The sequence below is a fragment of the Sarcophilus harrisii genome, chromosome 4 (assembly GCF_902635505.1).
Source record: "Sarcophilus harrisii chromosome 4, mSarHar1.11, whole genome shotgun sequence".
Lineage (NCBI taxonomy): Eukaryota > Metazoa > Chordata > Mammalia > Dasyuromorphia > Dasyuridae > Sarcophilus > Sarcophilus harrisii.
The window spans coordinates 302,015,649-302,038,972 of record NC_045429.1 but is presented as its reverse complement, the minus strand read 5'-3'; the positions used below and the strand labels follow the sequence as shown (position 1 = coordinate 302,038,972).

Here is a 23,324-nt window from a genome sequence, read left to right as displayed (position 1 = left end):
CTTCCTGCTTCAGTCTCCCCTTTGTACAAGATCTGAATTTAATCAAAGGCAGAGGGAAGCCAGGTGGCACAGGGAATAGATAAAGCACTAAAACACTGACCCTGGAGTCAGAAGAAGCTGAGTTCAAATCTAGCCTCAGATACTTATTAGCTGTGTGATGCTGGGCTAGTCACTTAACCTTGATTGCCTAAAAAGAAAAACATAAGAGTTCTGGTGCATAAGTTGGTCACTAAAAAAAAAGCATTTATGAATTTTACCTGAAATGAAATATAACATCTTGTATCATCATAGGTCAATTTGTGACTTTCAGGCCTGAGAGAACAATTTTGGAATTGTTTTAACTATATCCCCGGGCATAGGGGATAGAATATTGGGCCTGGAGTCAGGAAAACTCATCTTTATGAGTTAACATTTGGCCTCAAAAACAGACAAACAAATAAATAAAAATGAAATTTGGCTTCAGACACCAATTTCTCATCTACAAAGAAAAGAAAACATCAAACTGCTCCAGTATCTTTGCCAAGAAAGCCCCAAAGGAGGTCATGAAGATTTGGACATAACTGAAAAAACAACCAAACAAAAAAGATAGTAGATAGATTCCTCTTCCTTTTTTCACAGAAAATTCCTCTAATCATGTCAATAGAGTCCCAGACTTCTTAAAGATGACTCAATATTATTATCCTATGATTTCCTAAATCCATAGTGAGGAAAATACAGAGGTGTGTACCCACATACTACTCTTAGGAGCCTGTCACCCCTTCCTAAGGAGCGAAACCTTTTTATTCAAGGAGTACACTCTGGCGAACAAATGATTCTACAGTATTTATTTATGTAAAGAGAGATTGTTGTCATGGTATTTTCCATAATTCTTGAACTGGTTTAAGCATATAGTGGCCTCCACCTGAACCCAGCATCAGAATCCCCTCATTTGTCTTGATGTTTGAATACCAATTACTGAGCTGGTTTCTAAATAGAGAATTTAATTTCACATAAATAATATTGTTTTGAACAAATCCATGAGCCTGTCACACTCCCAATAGAGTCTGCCTACTCTGCATAGGACTTCTCAGGGCTGCCCCCTACCCCCTTGTTTTCCTTTTCTCTCACTTTAATAAGATTCCTTTCATTCCTACATTGTGGTTCTTCTTTCTATGGTGTTTCCTATGTTCTCCTGAACGTGTTCACGATGATCCCATGATCACCTCCCTCTCTGATCAACAGACTTGTGTCAAATTTGGCAACACTGGCAAGAGTCCCACAGGATTGGGACACATAAATTGGATGCAACATGAATTATTGAGGAAAGTGCAACTCAATACAATTATCCCTCCACTGAATATTTGAATATTGAATATTTGTGGTTCTATGCACATGCCTCAATTTGTTTGATTTTTACAGCCAACCTTAGAGGTAGATAAGCAAGTAATGTTATCCTCATTTTATATATAAAGAAATTCAAACATGGGGAAGTTAAATTTTCTCAAGGCCATCTGGCTAGTAGTGAAGCTGATATGCAAACTTGACTCTAAATCTTTTGTCTATGTTTTAAAATTTCTTATTTTTATCTTTATTTTTTTTTAAATTTTGAGTTCCAAATTCTCTGCCTTCCAACTTCCCCCATTTACTGAGAAGGCAAGCAATATGATATCAATTACACATGTGAAACCATGGAAAAGATATTTCCATATTAGCCACATTCACCCCTAAAGCAAGAAAAATAAAGCAGAAAAAAGTATACTTCATTTACACTCAAGAGTTCATCAGTTCTCTCTGGAGGTGGATAGCATTTTTTCATCATGAGACCTCTGGAATTTTCTTGGCTCATTGTATTAATCCAAATAACCAATTCCACAGTTGATCCTCATAACAACATTACTGTTGTTGTGCTCAAGGATCTCCCAACTCTCACTTTACTTTGCATCAGTTCCTATAGATCCTGCAATGTTTTCCTGAAATTCCCTCTCTTCATTTCCCATAGTACAATAGTATTCCATTGCAATCATATGCTGCCACTTGTTCAGCCATTCCCCAAATGATGGACATCCCCTCAATTCCCAATTCTTTACTACCACAAAAAGAACTGATCTGGGTCCTTTTCCTTTCTCTTTAATCTCTTTGAAATAGTACTAGACTGGTATTGCTGAGTCAAAGGATATGCACATTTATATATTTTTTTTATATGTGCATATTTATATGCACACTTTATATGCAAGTATGTGCTCTTTGGGCACAATTCCAATTTATTCTTCTGAATAGATTAGACCTGTTCACTACTCCACCAGCAGCTCCTTATTGTACCTATTTTTCCTGCATCCCCTCCAGCATTTGTCATTTCTGATAGGTGTGAGGTGATATTTCAGAGTTGTTTTAATTTGTATCTCTCTTGTCAGTAGTGATTTAGAACATTTTTTCATATGGCTATAGATAACTTTCTTTTTCTGAAAACTTCTTGTTCATATTCTAGCCATATGAAAAGATGTTCCAAGTCATTATTAATCAGAGAAATGCAATTAAGACAACTTGAATACCCCAGAGTTCTATATCTGGGAATCAGGGTAAAGGAAGAAGGGGGATGTTGGAGGGGATGGGGAAAACTGGGAATTTACTTGTTGGTGGAACGTGAATAATCCAGCCATTCTGGAAATGATTTGGAACCCAAAAAGTACAAACCTTGCATACCCTTTGATCGCAATTTATCGGGGGCAATCCCAAAAGAATTTTTAAAGGGGGAAAAGGGTTCCAAAGAATGGTGGCCCTCTGTGGGAGAAATTGAAATTGGTGGGATGCCCATCAAAGAAATGGCTGAAAAATTTGGTTATTTTGGGGAATATTAATTTTGAAGAAATGGCCAGGGATTTGGTTTGGAGAGATTTGAAAGTGCTGGTGAATTTAGGTTAATTTTTCAACAATCTTAATGATGATCAACTGATGGGCGGGATCTTCAGCAATGGATAACTAAACAGTTCCAATGGAGCAGGAATAAAAACACTCAGGAAAGAATCTGGGAGATGACTATGAACCACACATAAATTCTCAACCTCTTTTTTTGTTTCATTTTTGAACCCAGGTAATTGGTACACTATTTCAAGTCCCATTCTTTTGTTAAAAATAACGTTTCAAATTTATATTATATTTATTTAACTTACATTTTAAATATTTAAATGATTGGTAACCTGCCATCTGGGGAGAAAGGGTGGGGGGAAGGAGGAAAAGTTGGAAAAAAGGTTTTTTTCAATTGTTACCCTTTAATTCTTTAAAAAAGTATAAAAAAAGAAAGAAAAAATATATATGATATATAAACTTTATATATATCACATATAAATATGTACATATTTTATATATAAATATATTTTATTTTTTAAAATATGTACAATCCTTTTAAACATTTCCATAGCTGACATGTTGTGCAAGGAAACAGACTAAAATGGAAAAAAAAATCATGAAAGAAAAAGCAAACAAATTTTTTAAAAAGGTAAAAATAGTCTGTTTCAATCTGCATTCAGTCTCCATAGTTCTCTCAAGGGATGCAGATGGTATTTTCCATCCCAAATTTTTTGGAATTGTCTTGAATCATTGCATTTCAGCCTACATTTTCTTTTCTTTTTTTTTTTATTTTATTTAATAGCCTTTTATTTACAGGATATATACATGGGTAACTTTACAGCATTAACAATTGCCAAACCTCTTGTTCCAATTTTTCACCTCTTACCCCCCCCCACTCCCTCCCCTAGATGGCAGGATGACCAGTAGATGTTAAATATATTAAAATATAACTTAGATACACAATAAGTATACATGACCAAACGTTATTTTACTGTACAAAAAGAATCAGACTCTGAAATATTGTACAATTAGCTTGTGAAGAAATCAAAATGCATGTGTGCATAAATATAGGGATTGGGAAATCAATGTAATGGTTTTAGTCATCTCCCAGAGTTCTTTTCTGGGCATAGCTAGTTCAGTTCATTACTGCTCCATTAGAAATGATTTGGTTGATCTCGTTGCTGAGGATGGCCTGATCCATCAGAACTGGTCATCATCTAGTATTGTTGTTGAAGTATATAATGATCTCCTGGTCCTGCTCATTTCACTCAGCATCAGTTCATGTAAGTCTCTCCAGGCCTTTCTGAAATTATCCTGTTGGTCATTTCTTACAGAACAGTAATATTCCATAATTTTCATATACCACAATTTATTCAACCATTCTCCAACTGATGGACATCCATTCAGTTTCCAGTTTTTAGCCACTACAAAAAGGGATGCCACAAACATTCGTGCACATACAGGTCCCTTTCCCTTCTTTATAATCTCTTTGGGATATAATCCCAGTAGTAACACTTTCAGCCTACATTTTCAAACCTCAAGAGTCCCCCCCCAAAAAATCATTTTGATAAGCAGTGTGTATTGGCTAGGATTAAAATTGGAGACAGGAAGATCAAAATTCAGAGCCTACTTCACACATTTACTATGTGACACTGAGCAAATCATTTAAACTTGGAGGTTCATTTTCTTTATCTATGAAGTGAGAATTTTTATACCGAGATGATATATGTAAGTGCCGTGCCAAGACAAATGTCAGTTGTTTTTCCTGGGAGGACAGAGAGAAATGAGCTATTTCTGCTGATCACATCAACTCTGACATATTAAGTATTTCTTAAAGTGATCTAAGTAGAAAGGAATGCTTTGGTTTTGTATTTAATTGATCCGAGACATGTTTTCTCCTCATACAGGTATGACAGAAGCAAATTGACATTAAAGGATATTCACAACTGTCAATATGTTGCTTGCATGAATCCCACTTCAGGCTCCTTCACCATTGACTCCAGACTTCAGGTAGACAAGGAGAAAGAGGAAATGATTTCTGCATTAATAACGTGTGTGTGTGTGTGTGTGTGTGTGTGTGTGTGTGTGTGTTTTGTATGAAAAGTATGGCAAGTGAAGTATTTGATTCCAATTTCCTTTGTGGGGATAAGGTTGGTATTGGGAGCAGAATTCTAACAAGCAATTTTTATTTCTGAGTTAAAAAGGCACAAAATGCACCTCAAATTCTTAGGGAGAGAAGGAGCAGAAACAAAGTTAGGGGAGGGTGCAGTTGAATAAGCAGGATGGGGAATAGCTCAGCTGAGGTACAGCCACTAGAGGGAGAAAGTATAACATTGGTGTCTTTCTATTTTTTAACTAATTCTTACTAACCAATTACTGAACTCAGCTGTTTCTCTGCTGCTATTTCTCTGAAAATGTTAGACTGCTCAAATTTTTGATGCATTGAGGCAAAGCTCTGATTACTCTGCTGTGGTTTTGGTTTTATTTGGAGGGCTGAGTCCACATAATTGAGGAATTTATCATGAAATACTAGAGGAGGAAAGAAATTAAGAGATTACCTCATTTCTAGGCAAAACCAGCAAATGTGTGCTGCCTTGAATGCCTAATCACACCTGTTGCTAAACACAGAAGAAAAAAGAATTTAATGAAATGAAATAAAAAGACCATTTCAATGTCTCACCCTTAAAAATAAATTCCTTGTTGTCTTAACTTTATAGTGTAGCCTGGCTTCTTTTATTTAGTCTTTGAGAGAAAATTCACTATAATTTTCCAGAAAATTCTTCAATTCACCAAGGCTAACCAACTAATTTTTTTTTCCAGCTGGGACAAATAAGGATAGACCCAAGCCAGGCATTATGATCCTAAGCTAGACAGGTTTTCTACCTAAGCTGCCAGGGGAGAGATTCACCTAAGAGTGAAAAGGCTCAGATAAGGCAAGAAATGCTATCAAAGGGGAATGGGCAGAGGAAGAGAGGCACAAACACTAAGAAAGTTCTGTACATTGCCCTTTATTTTTTCCCCCAATGGGTTCCCTCCAGTTATCACCCTTTCCCAGTGTAACACGGAGGAGGTCACCCACATCCCCATTTTGTGGTTGGTTAGGGATCCTCAGAGGATGAAGTTTTTGGCTGGTTCCTCAGATGGGAAACTCTCCACCCTAACCAAATCCAGCTGAAGATAGGCAGTAGAGGGTCCGTTTGCTTTCTGGAGAATTTGGCCTTCAGCACTCCCTGTAATCAGAGAAGATAGGCCTAAGAACATTTATTAACTTTGTTTTTGTTTTTTGCCTTGATATAGAGACACTTTTGTGTGTTTGCTGTGAGTTTCCCTGGACAAGATGCTCTGATGTCAATTTATAACACAATCCTTTCACAGCATTTATCCTATCGATCTGTCCCCATGGCGGTTCAGAAAATTAGTGCCCAATTGGTCACTTCGGCACTTGGTAAGTTGTAACTATCCGCATTCATTTTAGTATTTATAAAAGTTACTATTTTATGGAGACTGATGGCTTCTTCATCTTTTCCTCTAGTAAATATTTTATTTATGTATTTAAATCAATATTTTTAAAGGATGCTATGTTTCAACAGGAGATGTTACGAAATCCAATTGCTTCAGTGGAAGGGTAGAGTATAGGAAATTCAGTATATAGAAGTGATTTACATGTCAACAGAGAAGTAAACTTCATCTCTGTTCAGTTCTGCAAATTTATTATTTAAATTGTATTATTTCATAGTCCATTTGCTTTAGAAACATCATTTTAAGTTCTACACTTCCTGAGACCATTAAGCCCATAGAAGAATCAATGTATGCATTTTTCCTATAATAGCCTTGCATCAGAAAATCTCAGCAACCTTTCTTCCAACGGCCATTAAGTTTCATTATGTCTTCAACCTCAGGGACCTCTCCAACATTTTCCAGGTACTATTTGCTTTTATTTCTGTGGCATTTCTGTGATCTTTCAGCTCAAAATTCTATTTTGCCAGTATGCGCTGATTTTCCTTCAAAGGGAGCAAAAACATAGTTTGTGGAATAGAGGAACCTGTATAGAAAGCAAAAATTTTCATTCACCTTGACTTGCTTGCTTTTCATCTTCATGGCACCCACTAAAACAGTGTGGCATAAGATTAATTATAAATTTTATTAATTTTAATATAGCTTACTTTTTATGGTACTTTTGGGTTTGTAAATCTATATATACATAATCTCCTTTGATCCTCACAACAACCTTGTGAAGAGGTATTATTGCTATTCCCATTTACAGATGAAATTGGCTCAGGAAGGTTAGGAACCATGCTAAGAAATACATAAGAAAAGATTCTAATGAAAGTCTTCCTGATTTAAAAATCCAACACTGTCCTTGATACTACACTATCTTTCTTTTAAATAGTAAATAAGAGCCTGAAAGATATGGATTCAAATTCCATTTCAAACACTAAGTATATGACTGTAGAAGAGCCATTCTCTTCTCTGAACCTGGAGCAACAACCTAGAACTTATCTATTAAGTCAAAGATGGATTTCTGGAGGGAGTTCCCACACAAGTCATTTCCTAAACTGATGAAATCACAACTTTTTTTACATATTCAATATTCTCATGCTTATGTCTCATGAAATCTTTTTTTTTTCAATGAAATAATTTTTGCTCTTTTGAACTTGATGAACACTGGCAAATATGAGTAGCTGCCTATCATCCACATCATGATTTTCTGAAGTATACACTGCATCAAACAAATTAGTTCCAAAACTGTTTTGCCTATCTGTTTCTTTTTGAGCTTGCTTCCTGTGTACTTTTTAATTTTTTTAATATTAGTTTTTTTTCAAAATACATGAAAGGCCCTTTTTGTAGTGGCAAGAAACTGGAAACTGAAAGGATGCCCCATCAGCTGGAGAATGGCTGAATAAATTATGGTATATGGATGTTATGGAATATTATTGTTCTGTAAGTAACGATCAACAAGATGATTTCATAGAGACCTGGAGAGACTTACTTGAACTGATGCTAAGTGAAATGAGTGGAACAAGGAGATCATTATACACATCAACAACAAGATTATATCATGATCAATTCTGATGGATGTGGCTCTCTTCAACAATGAGATGATTCAAACCAATTCCAATTGTTCAGTGATGAAGAGAGCCATCTACACCCAGAGAGAGGACTGTGGGAACTGAGTGTGCTTCACAACATAGCATTTCATTCTTTTTGTTGTTATTTGCTTACATTTTATTTTGTTTCTCTTTTTTTCTTGTGCGGCATGATAATTGTATACATATGTATGCATATATTGAATTTAACATATATTCCTACCATGTTTAATGTAAAAAATAAACAAAATGCATGTAAATATAGTTTTCAACATTCACTCTTGCAAAATCTTGTGTTCCGAATTTTCTCCCTTTCTTCTCCCCAACCCCTCTCCAAACAGCAAGTAATCCAATGTGTTAAATATGTACAATTCTTCTAAACATATTTCTACATTTATCATGCATGCAAGAAAAATAAGATCAAAAAGGAAAAAATGAGAAAGAAAAAAACAAGCAACAAAAAAGGTGAAAATACTATGTTGTGATCCATATTAAGTCCCTACAGTCCTCTTGTTGGATGCAGATAGCTCTCCATATCACAAGACCATTGGAACTGGCCTAAATCACTTCATTGTTGAAAAGAGCCAAGTCCATCACAATTGATCATCACATAATCTTGTTATTGTCATGTACAATGTTCTCTTGGTTCTACTCGCTTCACTTAGCATCAGTTCAGGCTTCTCTGAAATCATCCTGCAGATTGTTTCTTATAGAATAATAATATTCCAAAACATTCATATACCATAACTTTTTCAGTCATTCCCCAACTGATGGGTATTCACTCAGTTTCCAGGTACTTGCCACTACAAAAAGGATTGTGACAAACATTTTTTATATGTTGGTTCCTTTCCCTTTTTTATGATCTTTTTGGGCTACATACAGACCCAGCAGAGACACTGCTGGATCAAAGAGTATTCTGTCTCCTCTTTTAAACACTTCATTTTTTTTTCAACACTATCATCTCTCTGGGCAGCTAGGTGGTGTAGAGGTAGACCACTGGACTTAGATTCAGGAAGATTTATCTTCATGAGTTCAAATCTGGCCTCAGACACTTCTAAGCTATGTGACTCCAGGCACTTAACCCTGGACTTAACTTAAATAAGACTATTTGCCTCAGTTCTTCATCTGTAGAACAAGCTGGACAAAGAAATGGAAAACCACTCCAGTATCTTTGTCAAGAAAAACCTCAAAAATTGGGCCACAGAATCTAACATTACGGAAATGACTGAACAACAACAAATCATCTCCTCTCCATTGTCTTCTCCTCTTGGTTAATAATAAAATCTTCCCTTATAACCAATAATCCTAATTAAGCAAAATTGGACATGTCAGCCATGTTCAAAAATGGATGTCTCATTTTTCATTCCAATCTGTCATCTCTATCAATAGGTAGAAAGCATGTTTCATCATCATTCCACTGGTCACTGTATAGGTCAGAGTTCTTAAGTCTTTCAACATTATATTTTCATTACAATATTATAGTTATTGAACAATTGTTGTCCTGGTTCTGCCCCACTTTTAAAAATCAGTTCCTATAAGTCCTTAACATATTTTTTTCTTAATTCATCCCCTTTTTCATTCATTATTGGATGGTAATTTTCCATTACATCCATATGCCATAATTTATTCAGTCACTCCCCAACTGATGGGCAGTCCCTTTGTTTCCAGTACTTTACTGCAACAAAAAGTACTTCTATAAATATTTTTTACATATTTTCTTCCCTCATTATTTTAATTCTTCAGGAAATAAGTCTAGGGGTAGTATAACTACATCAAAGGCTAAGCACAATTTAGTGATTTGTTGAGTATCATTCTAAATTGCTTTCCAGAATGGAAAATTTGACCAATTCATAGTTCCACCAACAAATATCAGCTTGTTCTCCCGCATCCTTTCCAACAATAGTTATTTTTTCCTTTCTGTCTTTCTTGACATGTAGATGAATGTGAGGTAAAAACTCAGTTATTTTAATTGGCTTAGTAATTTGGACATTATAACTTTTCTTCTTTTGGGAATATTCTGTTCACATCTTTTGGGTATTTATTTCTTGGGAAATGGCACTTTTTCTTACATGTTTAAATTAGTTCTCTGTATATCATGGATATCACATCTCTATCAGAAAAACCAGCAAAAGTTTGTTTTTTGTTCATTAACTCCTTTCTAATTTTAGTTGCATTGATTTTGTTTTTGCAAAAGTTTTCATTTTATAATCAAGATTGTCCACTTTCTACCATGATGTCTTTAAATTATTGTTTGGTCAAGAATTCTTCTCTTATCCATAGCTACAAAATGTATTTCCTTTACTCTTCCTTCTGAAGGCATCTTTAACTCAGCTTTGCAGAGAAATCCCAACACCCACACCCACACCCTTCTATCCCAGATCAATCTATTAAGAAACAATATGTGATACAGTGAGGTGGAAGGGGAATCCTAGACCTGGAATTAAGTTACAGTTCTGATAGTAGCATTTTTTTGCCCACAGCAAAACAACAACAAATAATTAGATTCTGTATAGGTTTAAATCATGTTTCTAATATATAATGTTTGTGTAATCCATGCAAAAAATTTCACCTTCCTGAGTCTCAGTTTCTCTATGTAAAATGAAGCATTTGAACTGCATAGCCTCTGAGGATTCTCTCACAGACCTATGATAGATGAAGAACTGTGTTCCTAATTTGCTTCTCTCTCAAAGTCAAAGATCTCACATTGACTAGTTTGTGTTTGGCAGGGACTCTTATTTTCTACAGCAGAAATCCTCAAAAGTGCTTCTGACCTTGTACGGCTATGGCTACATGAAGCTGAACGGGTATATGGGGACAAACTCATTGATGATAGAGACAAAGTTCTATTATATAGACTCACTGTAACTTCAACCAAAAAACACTTTGAGGTAAGTTATAGCACTGGTTTCCATTGTTCAACTTGGTGTCTACACCAGATCTGTATGGCTCCTAATTGGTCTGGGTCTCTTGCAGTTTGAATGTGTTCAGAAAAGCCCTAGAGGGTCCCAGTTAATGACTTTAGGAAACAGGGAAATAAGAATAAAAAGTTTCTCTAGGTACTCAAGACAAGTAAGGAGATATTAAGAAAGCACCAAATGGCCTATGAAGAAATCTAGTCACTTGACCCAGATGAACTACATCTAGGTACCAGTATTTTGTTAACTGAAAAAACTGGCAGGCATGATTGTTATGCCTTGTCTTCAATTCCTATAGATATTCTAGACTAAATCATTATAAAATGGTTGTTAATTCTGAAGGACTTATGATGAAAAATGCTATCTCCCTCTGGGGAAGAAGAGGGACTGATAGAGTAAGGTATAAGACCCTTTAGCCCAGAGGAAAGCTGCTGACAATATCTAGTTTGGCTCCCCATTTCCCTTGGTGTTCACACCTTTTCCTGAGAAGTCATGACCACCTGTGTTCTACTTGAAGCAAAGATATTTAAAGCAGGGTGTTTACTCAATGTGATTGATGAGATAATGGTGTTCTAGTTGGCATATACTTATACTGGTGATGTAATGTTCTACAGTTAGCACATGCTCAGTGTGCTATAGTGATATAATTGTACTAAAGTATTTAAGGGCTGAGAAGACTGGAGACTAGTGTGTGTGCTCCAGCTCGATCTCAGACTCCAGACTCCATTCTTGACCATCCTCATGTTGGCTCTCCTGCCTTCATCACTTCTCCACCTAAGACCAAGGTCCATCCAGAGATCCTCCAGAAAGTTAGTCCAGACATTACAGGGGCCAATGTGGTAAAAGTTCTGTGGTGATATAAACCAGGAATCTGTGTTTGGTTCTATGTTGTTTTAATATTTTTATCAGGGATCTGAATAATAATATAGATGACATGCCCATCAAATTTGAAAATGGAGAAATCTGGGAGGATAGCTGAAACAATAGATGACTGAGTCCAGATCCAGAAGGATCTTGATAGACTAGATTTGTAGGCTAAATCTAATAAGAGGAAATGTAAATGGGATAAATGTAATGTATTTTATTTGAGAGTGCACACACACACATGCACACACACAAATTCATAGATAAAAAATATCTTAGAGTTAATGTAAAGCAAGTTCAATATGAGCCAGTCATGTAAAATAATTGCTAAAAAAAAAAAACAAAACAACAACAAACAAACAAGAACAACAACAACAAAAAGGAAACTTGGGTTTCATTAAGAGAAAGTTCATAGGAGTGAGATTACATGACATTGTGTACAGGACTAGGGAAGAAATGATCCCTTTGCAGATCTATGTAGAACTCTCTGCTCAGTTCTGGGATGTGACTAGTTGAAGGAATTAAGAATGTTTAGTGTAGAGAAAAGAAATCTCAGGGGAGACATGATAATTGTCTTCAAGTATTTGAAGGACTATCACATAAAAGCAGGATTAGATTTGTATGCAATTAGCATAGTATCTGGTGCATTTTTATTGTTCAGTCATTTTTCAGTCATGTCTGATTATTCATGATCCATTTGGGGTTTTTAGCAAAGATACTGGAATGGTTTGCCATTTCCTTCTCCAATTCATTTTACAAATGAGGAAATTGAGGCAAACAGAGTTGTGACTTGCCTAGGATTACTGAAACCAGTTTCAAATTCACAAAGAGTAGTCTTTCTTTTTTTTTTTTTTTTTGCCAAGCCTGGCATTCTATCCATTGAGTCACTTAACGGCCCACTTAGTACATAGTAGGTGCTTAATAAATGTTTGTTGACTGAGCGCAGAACTTTGAGCAGTGAATAAAAAGTCCATTTTAGGTTTGCTGTCAGAAAACTTCTTAATAATTTAGAATAATCCAAGATGGAATGACCTCCCTTCAAGAGAAGAATGTTTCTATTCTACTGGAACATGTCCTGTAGTTGTGCTACTGGCTTTCCTTGCCAAATTTTCTATTTTATTGAAAGTTCCACTGATATGGGCAGGGTAAAATGAGCTATTGTGACCTGAGCCCTGAGCCCCAAGAAATTCTGCCCTGTGGCTGAGTATTCTTTATAAAGATATATATATATATATATATATATATATATATATATATCCCACTATGTGAGATTGTTGTTGAGCACCTAAGTTACTATAAATAGCCTATGATATTCTTTCTCCATGTGTATAGGAAATTGGTGACAACATTCTATTTGCCAAACCAAATATCTACTGCCATTTTGCCCAAGGGATTGGAGATCCTAAATATTTTCCTGTTACTAACTTGGCAAATCTGAATAAACTACTAGTGGATGCTTTAGATAACTACAATGAAGTCAATGCAGTCATGAATTTGGTGAGTAGTACTAGAGTCAGTGGGAAACATAAACTATTATTTGGAAATACTACTTTTTTGCTTCACAACTTGCAAATATAATTCTTGGTTTTTAGCTTTACATATGAGATGTCATGAGATAAATTATCATGTTATGAATAAAAAATATAAAAATATTAAGGCATAAAATATTTTTGGTTTCTTAAGGTGTTATTTGAAGATGCGGTGTCCCATATTTGTAAAATTAATCGCATCTTAGAGGCTCCCCGAGGAAATGCCTTGCTGGTGGGAGTAGGAGGTAGTGGGAAGCAAAGCCTCTCCCGCTTGGCTGCATATATTAGTGCCTTGGATGTATTTCAGATTACCCTGAAGAAGGGATATGCAATTCCAGATCTGAAGGTAAGAAACAACTTTTCATCAAACTACTTCTTGAGGTTGAATTTTAAAGAAAATCTAACATTGACAAAACAGATGAGAAAAATAAGGAATAGAAACAACTCATATATACAAAGAGCTTTAATGCTGACTAAGAACTTGCCATTCACCTAACTGCCAATTTAGTATACGAAATCCTGGATTGTACTGCCAAGGAGAAAGGAATAATGGGGGAAGGAAATGAGGTAATTGGAGCTCTCAGCACAAATTGGTACAGGTACAAATCCATCTTCGGAAACGTGTAGAAACTTGCAACTTAGTTGCTCTTCCCCAGAAACGATTTCTTCCGCCATTCACAGAATCAGAATGGGAGAGTCTTATAACACATAAAATACTTGAAGTGAGGTATAGTAGAAAATAGGACTGAACAGGGAGATTGAAGTCAGATTATGGAGGATCTTAAATATATCATACGAATGTAGATTTTATTCAATAAGCCTTGGAGATAGGGGTTATCCCTGAAGTTTTTTGAGTAAAGGAGTGCCATGTTAGAAAGATTGCTGGCAACTTAGTAGTTTTCTTCCTCTTGGAGTTATTTTATAGATAACTTGCATACTCCCCAGTAGAATGTAAAATCTCTGAAGGCAGGAATTGTACCATGTTTTTTTACTTTGTATCCAGTCTTTTACACTGTGCTTATATGTGGAAAAATACTTAATACATGTTAGTTGAGCTGAATTTGTAGAGATGGCCAGGAGAAAGGATCAAATAATAAAAATAGGAAAATGTGTTAGGATAGTATTAGAGATAAGAAAATAGTAGTAGTGGAGGGGAGGGGTCAAAAGATGGAAGAGATAATACAGGAATAGAAACAATTAAACCTAGCAACTGATGAGATGTGTGGTGATAAGAGAAAGAAGTAAATAATGACCCAGATTTCATCTGAATCATTAGAGGATGGCAGTAGCTTAGAAATATAGAAGTTGGAGGAAGGACATGTTTCAGAGGAGAAGCTGGTGAGTCAGGTTCAAAACCTATTTCTGTCAATTGGAAGCTATATGACCATGAACAAATCTCTTCCTTCCAACACTAGAGATACTATCCTATGATCTTACAAACTCTCTGAGCATTCAGTTTCTGGATTTATAAAATGGGGACAATACCCATAGTACCTTACTCCCATTGGGACAGCTGGAATCAGGGGAGAGCAAAATTGCCTGACCCTACTCCTCTTCCCTAGACCCAGGTTATGCAGACCCCATGGGGGAGCTAAATAGGAAAATCTATTAGTGGGGGCTCTTCTGCCTCCTTTCGGAACAGTTTCCTCTTTATTTCCCCATTTCTGAATGGACATTGAATTTCTTCTCTATTTGATCCCTCAGGCCCATTCTCTATCTCCAATAATGGCTGGACTAACTACTCTAAAAAATAAATATAACTGTTCATGGATGAGTAAGAAGTCACCAATTAAAAAATTTTGATAAAATAGAGGACTACCAATTTTTATCATCTTTCTGCTATTACAACTTCTAAACGTTTGAGTCTTGTCATCTGACCTACTCATTTGTCTCCTAGGCTTCTCCAACACAATAGTCTCCCCAACTAAAGTGTGAACTCCTTGAATATCATTTTAATTTATCCATTTGTATGCCCAATATTTTATACATAACAAACACTAAATTTTCACTTATTCATTCACTGCAATATTGTAAAGCTCAAATGAAATAACATTTGTAAAACATTTGGAAAATTTTAAAGCAATATAAATACCAGTTAGTAGTTGTAGTCATAAATTCAATTTAGAACATGGTGATTTGAGATGCTGGTGACAGCTACTATCCTCATTTTATAGATTAACAATGGTTGAGACTCCAAGAGATAGTGTTTTAAACTAAGGTTAACTCTGTTGTCTTTCCTTGCATTTCATCATTCTATTCACTTGCCTAAAGTGCCTCCCTCCCTTTTTATTGGGATTAGTTCAAGACAGCCATTTAGGCTAAATTTTACATATTAGCTAGCTACTAATTCTCCCAGAACCATATTCAGTTTTGCACAAAGCTAGTTTAGAGTAAATCTTATCCCCCAAGCCAACCTAACACTTTCTGCCATTCCTCTTTATATGGAAAAGAGATCATTTCCATCTGGTTTTCCAGAATAAAGATCTGTATGCTCTACTTTCACTTTCAAGAACTCCCTAGAGAAGGAAAAGTTGTATCAGCTATAATGAAACTTTAGAGTAGAAATTTCTCAATGAGAAGCCATTGTCAATTTGTCTGTTGTGTCTCTGATATTTGTTTTAGATGGATCTGGCTGCTCAGTACCTAAAAGCTGCAGTGAAAAATGTGCCCACTGTATTCCTAATGACTGACTCACAAGTAGCAGAAGAACCATTCCTGGTGTTGATCAATGACTTGCTGGCATCAGGAGAGATTCCTGCCCTCTTTCAGGATGATGAAGTGGAGAATATCATCTCTTCTATGAGACCACAAGTCAAAGGTGTTGGCCTTCCAGATACACGTGAAAATTGTTGGAAGTTTTTCATTGATAAAGTGCGAAGACAACTCAAGGTAGGAATCCCTTGAATTCTGCATGTCCATTGTTGGAATTGATGACATATTATTTTCTAGATTTTTTGCACATCTGTTCAGTAAGTTTGTGTCTTATTTTTAATTAATGTAAGTTGTATAGAGTTGGGGAAGGTAGTTGATTTCCACATAAATGTCACAACTGGATTTCAGAGTAGTTATTGTTTTGTTGTTCATGACCCTATTTGGGGTTTTCTTTGCAAAGATCCTAGAGTGGTTTATCATTTCTTCTCCAACTCATTTTATAGGGTGAGGAAACTACAGCAAACAGGGTAAGGTGAATTGTTATAGGGGTTACTCAGCTATGAATTGTCTGAGACAAGATTTAAACTCACAAAAATGAGCCTTCCTGACTCCAAGCTCAGCATTCTATTTGCTGTGTCATCTAGCTGCTCCAGATTGCAGAGTGCATAGGGGTAAGTAACATTTAAGCAGACTGGAGAGGAGAATTTTTAAAAAGAAGACAGAAAGTTATGAAAGGATTTGAGCATTCAACAGAATTTTATATTAGATTCTTGAGGTGATAGGAAAGGGATCTGCTAGAATTTAATGAGTCTCTGAGACTCAGGGTTACATGATCAGACCTTCACTTTAGGAAGACAAAAGTAAGACAACTGAGTGGAAGATGTACTTAAACAGGGAGGGACTTGTGGCAGCTAAATCAACCAGCAGGCTTTGCAATAGTTCAAAGTAAGAAGTGACAAGGATTTGCATCTGAGCTGTAGCAGTGTTAGAGGAGAGGACATAGTCAAGAAATATTCCAAAGGGTAAAATAGGCATTAGCAATGGGTTTGATATGCAGGAGTATGGAAGGGGTTGTCAAGAATGAGTGAGAGGTCAGGGTGATACCCAGGTTGTGATCTTGGGGAACTATTGGATAGAGAGAGAATTGTACTCTCAATAATAAGAAGGAAATTATGGGAAAGGGAGGTTTTGAGAGGAAAGATAAATTCAGTTTTGGACATAGTGATATCTAAAAGACATCCAGTTTGAGATGTTCAATAGACAGCTAGAGATGCAAGTCAGGAGAGAGATTGAGTTGAAAAAGTAAATCTGAAAATCATCAGCATATACATGATAATTGAATCCATGGGAGCTGATGAGATCACCAAGTAATATAGTGTAAATGATGATGAGAAGGTGGTGGAGGACAAGACTCTGAAGGACATGGTTAGCTACCAAATGCAACCTGAATAAAGATCCAGCACAGGAGATTAAATGGCTGTCAGAAAGGTAGGAGCATGGGAAGGAGTATCACAAAAACCAAAGAAAAAGAGGGTGATTGACAATGTCAAAGACTACAGAGAGGTAAAGAAGAATGAAGATCACTTTACTAGAGTTGGTGATCAAGATAGCATTAGTAACTTTGGTGAAGACTTTAGAGTGCCTTGGAGAAAAAGATCAAATCAGTCAAAACTTAAATAAGGCTACTCACTGAAAAGATCAAATGCTGAAGCTGAAGCTTAAATATTTTGATCACTTAAGGAGAAGACAGAATTCATTCCCAATGTTGGGAAAGATTGAAGGTGAAAAGAAAAGGGGGACAGCAGAAGATGAGTGAATCAGTTGTGTCATCAAAGCAATGAATGTGAACTTGGAAAGACCTCAAGAGATAATGGAGTATAGAAGGGCCTGGCATGCTATGGTATATGGTCACGAAGAGTTGGACATGACTGAAAACAAAACAATAATAAAAGTAACTTGGGAAAGAGCAATTTGGGATGAATGATAAGGTTAGAAGTCAGATTGTAGAGAGTTAAGAAGAGAGTGAAAGGAAAGGAAGTGGAAGTACCTATTTTAGCTGGCCTTCTTAAACTTAGCCACAAAATGAAGAAAGATGAGGCAGTAGCTAGTGCAGCTAGAGGAATTAAGTGAGATTTCTTTTTTTTTTTTTTAAGTAAAGGGAAGCCATGGACCTATACATAGGCAGTAGGAACAGAGAACTATATTATACAGCCAAACTCTGTCCAGTAGAGCTAGTTATCAACAGGGACAGTGTAACGGTATCATAAGAAGAGGAAAAAAAATCTGAGCCCCCCATCCTGGAGTTGTGAGTTGCCTTGGCCATACTACATTCCTCTGTTCTAATGAATACCTCTTTCACACTAATGCTACTTGGTTGTAAGAGAGGGTGCTTCAGTTTTTATTGAGAATTGTTTACAGCTTACTGTGCTACTTTATTAAGTGCTTTCACCTTGATGTAATTGTGTGACAATTAAAGAAAATCTATTGAGAAAAGCCAGACTCACAGAGGATCTTCAGCTTGGGATAGACATCTCTGAAAGATCCTATGAGTACAATATTAGAGGAGGTGCTATATCTATGTGAACAATAATATAATATTAATAGAATAGAATATTACTATATTTATGTCTAGACATAATTAACCAATGTAATTTAAGCTTTTAACTGGCATTTCCTGCTAAAGAAATTCAAGCACCAGAAAAAAAAAAAACACTTTTGCATATGCAATATGACAGGTAGATCTCAGAAAGATGTGGATATTCAACATTTTTTTTAATTTAAATTTAAATTTAATTTAATTTAATTTTTTTTGCTGAGGCAGTTGGGGGTAAGTGACTTGCCCAGAGTCACACAGCTAGAAGGTATTAAATGCCTGAGGTCAGATTTTAACTCAGGTCCTCCTGATTTCAGGGCTGGTGCTCTTATCCACTGCACAATCTAGCTGTCCCTCATTCAACATTCTTAATTCTTTAATATTGATGACATAAATTAAACCAGAATTTTAAACTATATTTGGAAATTAAGATAGCGTAGGGGGAGGACAAGCACAACCATAGTGTATTGTACGTAATAGGTATTTGATAAGTAGAATATCATACTTCTATGATAAACAAAATGTAAGCAGATTCTTTTTTTCATTTTGACTCTGCATCACTGGACTGAAATAGTGCCTGGCATATTATAGATGCTTACTACATCTTTACTGAATGAATGGGTCATCTCATAATCTTCTCAAAGCAGATTGAGAAAATCCCAAGGCTAGGATACTAAATTTCCCAGAGCCAAGTACATTGTTACTCAATCCACATCCTCCAAAAAGTGTTCTTGTATGCCAGATAGGGACTCTGATCCCATTTTCCTACTTTTTCAAGAGCCTTCCTCATTTTCTTTGATCTATTGGTAGACAACTACCTCTCTACTCCCCATGCCCTCCCCAGTCAAAGGTTAAGGTTGCTGACACCAAAACAGTTGGATAGGTTTATAACTTCCTTTTATCACACACATAAAACACCAATGAAACTAGTTTGATGTCACAGATGTGTCTAATGCAGAATGAAGATTATTAGTGTCCATTTTCATTTTCACTCACAGCAGTTTTTATCTGTTTCTTTTCTTTCAAAATGAGGTTTTAAAAAGCTGACATGATTTGTTGTTTACTCAGTCAAGTCCATTTTATCTCTGTTATCCATTTAGGTTATATTGTGTTTCTCTCCTGTGGGCTCCACGCTTCGGATTCGAGCCAGAAAATTCCCAGCTGTGGTCAACTGTACAGCTATCAACTGGTTCCATGAATGGCCTGAAGATGCCTTAGTATCTGTCAGTGCTAGATTCTTAGAGGAAACAGAGGGAATTGAGGTAAACAAATCAATCAACTGGTTTTGCCTGTCACTATCTCTTCCAAAGCTAGCTAGTTAAAGGTTAGATCCAAAGACAAGTCCTCTTCCATATAATCTGCATGTCCTACTCTAATTTTCACAAGTCATTTGTCTTTTAGCAGCAAAATATTTGCTATGAGGATAAAACAGTACAAGACCACCCTAGTTTTTGTTCTACTTTTGTTTAATTTTCACTGAAGAGAATCACATTCACAATATTTGTATTAGTTGTCTGTCTAGAAGTCATCATTAAACCATGACATATCCTGCACACAAAATATTTTGCCCAAGAAGGCCACGTGTTAATTAATTTTGAATAAATATGTTGTCAATGAGTTAGAATTAATCTAAACTAAAGTTTTTCAATCAATTAAAAAAATCTAAGGTATTAAATACAATACTTTGCTTCCTGTCAAGGAAAATCTTATTTTGTTTTTGAATCCCTAATATAACAGTACCTTGCAGATATATTCTGTGTAGTAATTGAATTGGATTCAGTTGTATTCAAATATTAAATTGAATTGGATTGGCTTGCCAAAATGATGCTGGATAACTAGATTTGTATCCCAACTGGAAATAAAGGACGGGAATAACTATATTATTGATTTGATATGATACAGTCCTCTTAAAAATGCTGTGTGGCACAATGTGTGTGTGTGTGTGTGTGTGTGTGTGTGTGTGTGTGTGTACATACATAAACATTTTATTTTGAGAATTTCTGGGGAATTATATGATACTTTTTGAAATAATGATGGCAACCTGTAATGCTGTTAAAGTAGATGAAATTTAGATGAATAGGTTTCTCAGGCTGTGTGATATAGGAGAAACAATTCTGAAACTAGTGTTTGAGGACTTGTATTCAAATATGAACTCTGTTACTTGCGTTATCTTGGGTAAATCATTTCCCCCATCTGAGTCACAGTGTCCTTATCAGTCAAATTGGACAATATCATCTCAAAATCCTTCCAGTTATGCCATTTTTAAGGGTAAATGAATGAAGTCAATTGTGGCTCTCTCTGAAAAGGAATTAGTCTATATTGAATAACAGCTGCAAACTCACACACCCCAGAGAATGTTACAAGTGGAAGGGCTTGCTGAGAATTAAATCTTTTCCATGTATTGAGTCAGTCACTTCATGGAGAACTGTTCCACTTAGTCTTTGCCCTAGTACACAGAGATCAAAGGGTCATGTGCTAGAGTAGAGGCAAAAGAGGTTGGTTGAAAATGATGTTTTGAGGCAAGTTTTACAGCTTTTATGCATTGATCTTTCCTAAATCCTCCAAATGAAAGGACAATAAGGTGGTGCTGTGTGTGGATCATGGCAGAGAAGAACAGATTCCCTTCCCCTACGAAGGCAGAAGAACAGAGGGAGCATGAAAGGGAAAATCAGGCATGGTAAATGATAATTCTGGTTAATTATGGGTAATTCTATGTCTTGTTTTTGTAGAAAGATGTAAAAACCTCCATCAGCCTTTTCATGAGCTATGTGCACACAACTGTTAATGAAATGTCCAAAGTCTACCTGGCTACTGAAAGACGGTATAATTACACAACCCCCAAGACCTTTCTGGAGCTGATCAAACTGTACCAGAGCTTACTGGCTAAGAAAAGAAAGGAACTCATTGCCAAAATTGACAGGTTGGAAAATGGTTTGATGAAACTGCAGAGTACTGCTTCTCAGGTAGGACATCAAGAATTTGGGATCCTGATACCTTCTAGTCAAAATATGTTCTTAAATTTCCAAATAATTTGGCCCAGGTTATCATGGGAGTTCTGTGGCCTTCTCCTCAATAGGTCCTTTTCCTCAGTTTCTTCTTATTTTGTTCTCATTTGTTTTGATGGGAATTCAGATAGAAACACTCCTAGAAACTGTTATCCTATTGTTATATTCAGTATCCTATGGAAAGGTGGATAAAATACTTGATTTTTGGTAGTATTGATAGTATTTAGCATAAGCTAAATACTATTTCGCTATAACCCTGTAAGTTCCCTAAAAACATCCTTGAAACACCTCCAGGAGCAAATGCCAATGGGGATCCTATTCCTCCTCACCTTTGATCATCTCTTGTAGGTATTGCTATTTTGAAGGCTTTTTGTCTGTATATAGCTTGGGATGGAAACATTTATTAAAATATTTTTTCTTCTTAAGTTTTATGAATTAATGTTTTCTCCTGGCAATTGCAGATGGTAATTTGGTCTTCTGTACAGTTGTACTCTGATAGTTTGGGTTCGATACAATTTGTTAATTGAGTTCTCCAGCCACATTTTGAGATCTATATCAATAATATATGTTAGTCTATGAAAGATAGGGCATTTCTGATGTATATTTTGAGCCATCAAGTTCTATCTTGCTAGGTATTCAGTAGATAATCAGTTTTTACAAGTTCAGTGAAGGACTATATTTTTTCCAGTTTGCTTGTCTAGACTACACTGATTATGAAGCCCAGGACCTTAAATGTAATCCCTTTGCAGTCGCTGGTGGCAATGACCTGTGTGACATGGAACAAATCTCCTATCTTCCTTAGCTTCAGTGTCCTCACATGTAAAATTAAGGGATTGGATGGATGATATCCGAGGTACCTTCCAGATCTAGATCTCTGACGTGGTCTTGAATTGCTATCAAAATGTTCTCCTGTTTCCATAAACAAATCTATAATTACATTAGTGTGGGAGGAGAAGGGAAATTGAATACCCTTGATCAGTCGGTTCATACCTCCCCACCATGGTCCAGCTGAAATTATAGAGACAACCAGCTATTAATGTATTAAACAAAAGTGCTAATATGATTATACCCTTTATGAAGTGTAACCTCTTCATGGAGTGGAGGGCAGCACAACAATTAATCCAATATATGTTAAATATGTGCAATTATTCTATACATATTTCTTCAAATATCGTGCTACACATAAAAAATCAGATCAAAAAGGAAAAAAATGAGAAAGAAAACAAAATATAGGCAAACAGCAACAAAAAAAGTGAGAATGTTATGTTGTGATCCACACTTAGTTCCCACAGTCCTCTCTCTGGGTACAGGTGGTTCTCTTCATCACAAGACCTGAACTTAATCTTCTTAGGATTCAAGGGAGACACCAAAATGTTGGGGTTCCAGACTGGCATCACGAGTTGTCTCAAAAGAATTTGAAGGATCAGACCTATCTTCAAGTCAAGGAGCAAAGTTTATTATAATTGCAATGCCAATTAAAGCAGACTAAGTTTCAAACAAAGTTAGCAAAGAACTAGGAGCAAGAAGATAAATTTATAGGAAAAAGTTAGACCAGGTGCTTCCTGTCACTAATAAACTAATTTTATGGCTTAGAGATAGAGTTGAGGAGTAGTCTGGTATGCACCTCATTATTGTCTTTGAAACTTCGTTATCACTGACCATCAGATTGCTATCTGACAGCTAGCAGTGTTTGTGGAACTACAGCATTCCCAAGGCCAAATGGCCTTAGGGTTATTGCCAAATCTTCCTCAAGAGCTGAACCACATCATTGTGCTATCACCTGTGAACACTATAATGAAGGATGCTGCCCAGATAAAGAATCTCCCAAAAAGCAGTGCTTGCATAAAGTCGCCTTA

The 23,324-nt window shown here is 36.0% G+C and overlaps 1 protein-coding gene across 3 annotated transcripts in view; it reads left to right on the top strand.

The window, feature by feature from the left end:
• The window catches only part of DNAH17 (dynein axonemal heavy chain 17), a 254,986-nt gene that overhangs the window by 158,474 nt on the left and 73,188 nt on the right, over positions 1-23,324 (top strand). For all 3 annotated transcript variants that reach the window (XM_031965574.1, XM_031965573.1, XM_031965572.1), the window contains 9 exons: positions 4,731-4,833; positions 6,121-6,268; positions 6,653-6,744; positions 10,637-10,798; positions 13,022-13,186; positions 13,373-13,564; positions 15,841-16,107; positions 19,564-19,725; positions 21,193-21,426. In XM_031965574.1, coding sequence (XP_031821434.1) covers positions 4,731-4,833; positions 6,121-6,268; positions 6,653-6,744; positions 10,637-10,798; positions 13,022-13,186; positions 13,373-13,564; positions 15,841-16,107; positions 19,564-19,725; positions 21,193-21,426 — 1,525 coding nt within the window. The remainder of the gene's footprint in view (positions 1-4,730; positions 4,834-6,120; positions 6,269-6,652; positions 6,745-10,636; positions 10,799-13,021; positions 13,187-13,372; positions 13,565-15,840; positions 16,108-19,563; positions 19,726-21,192; positions 21,427-23,324) is intronic.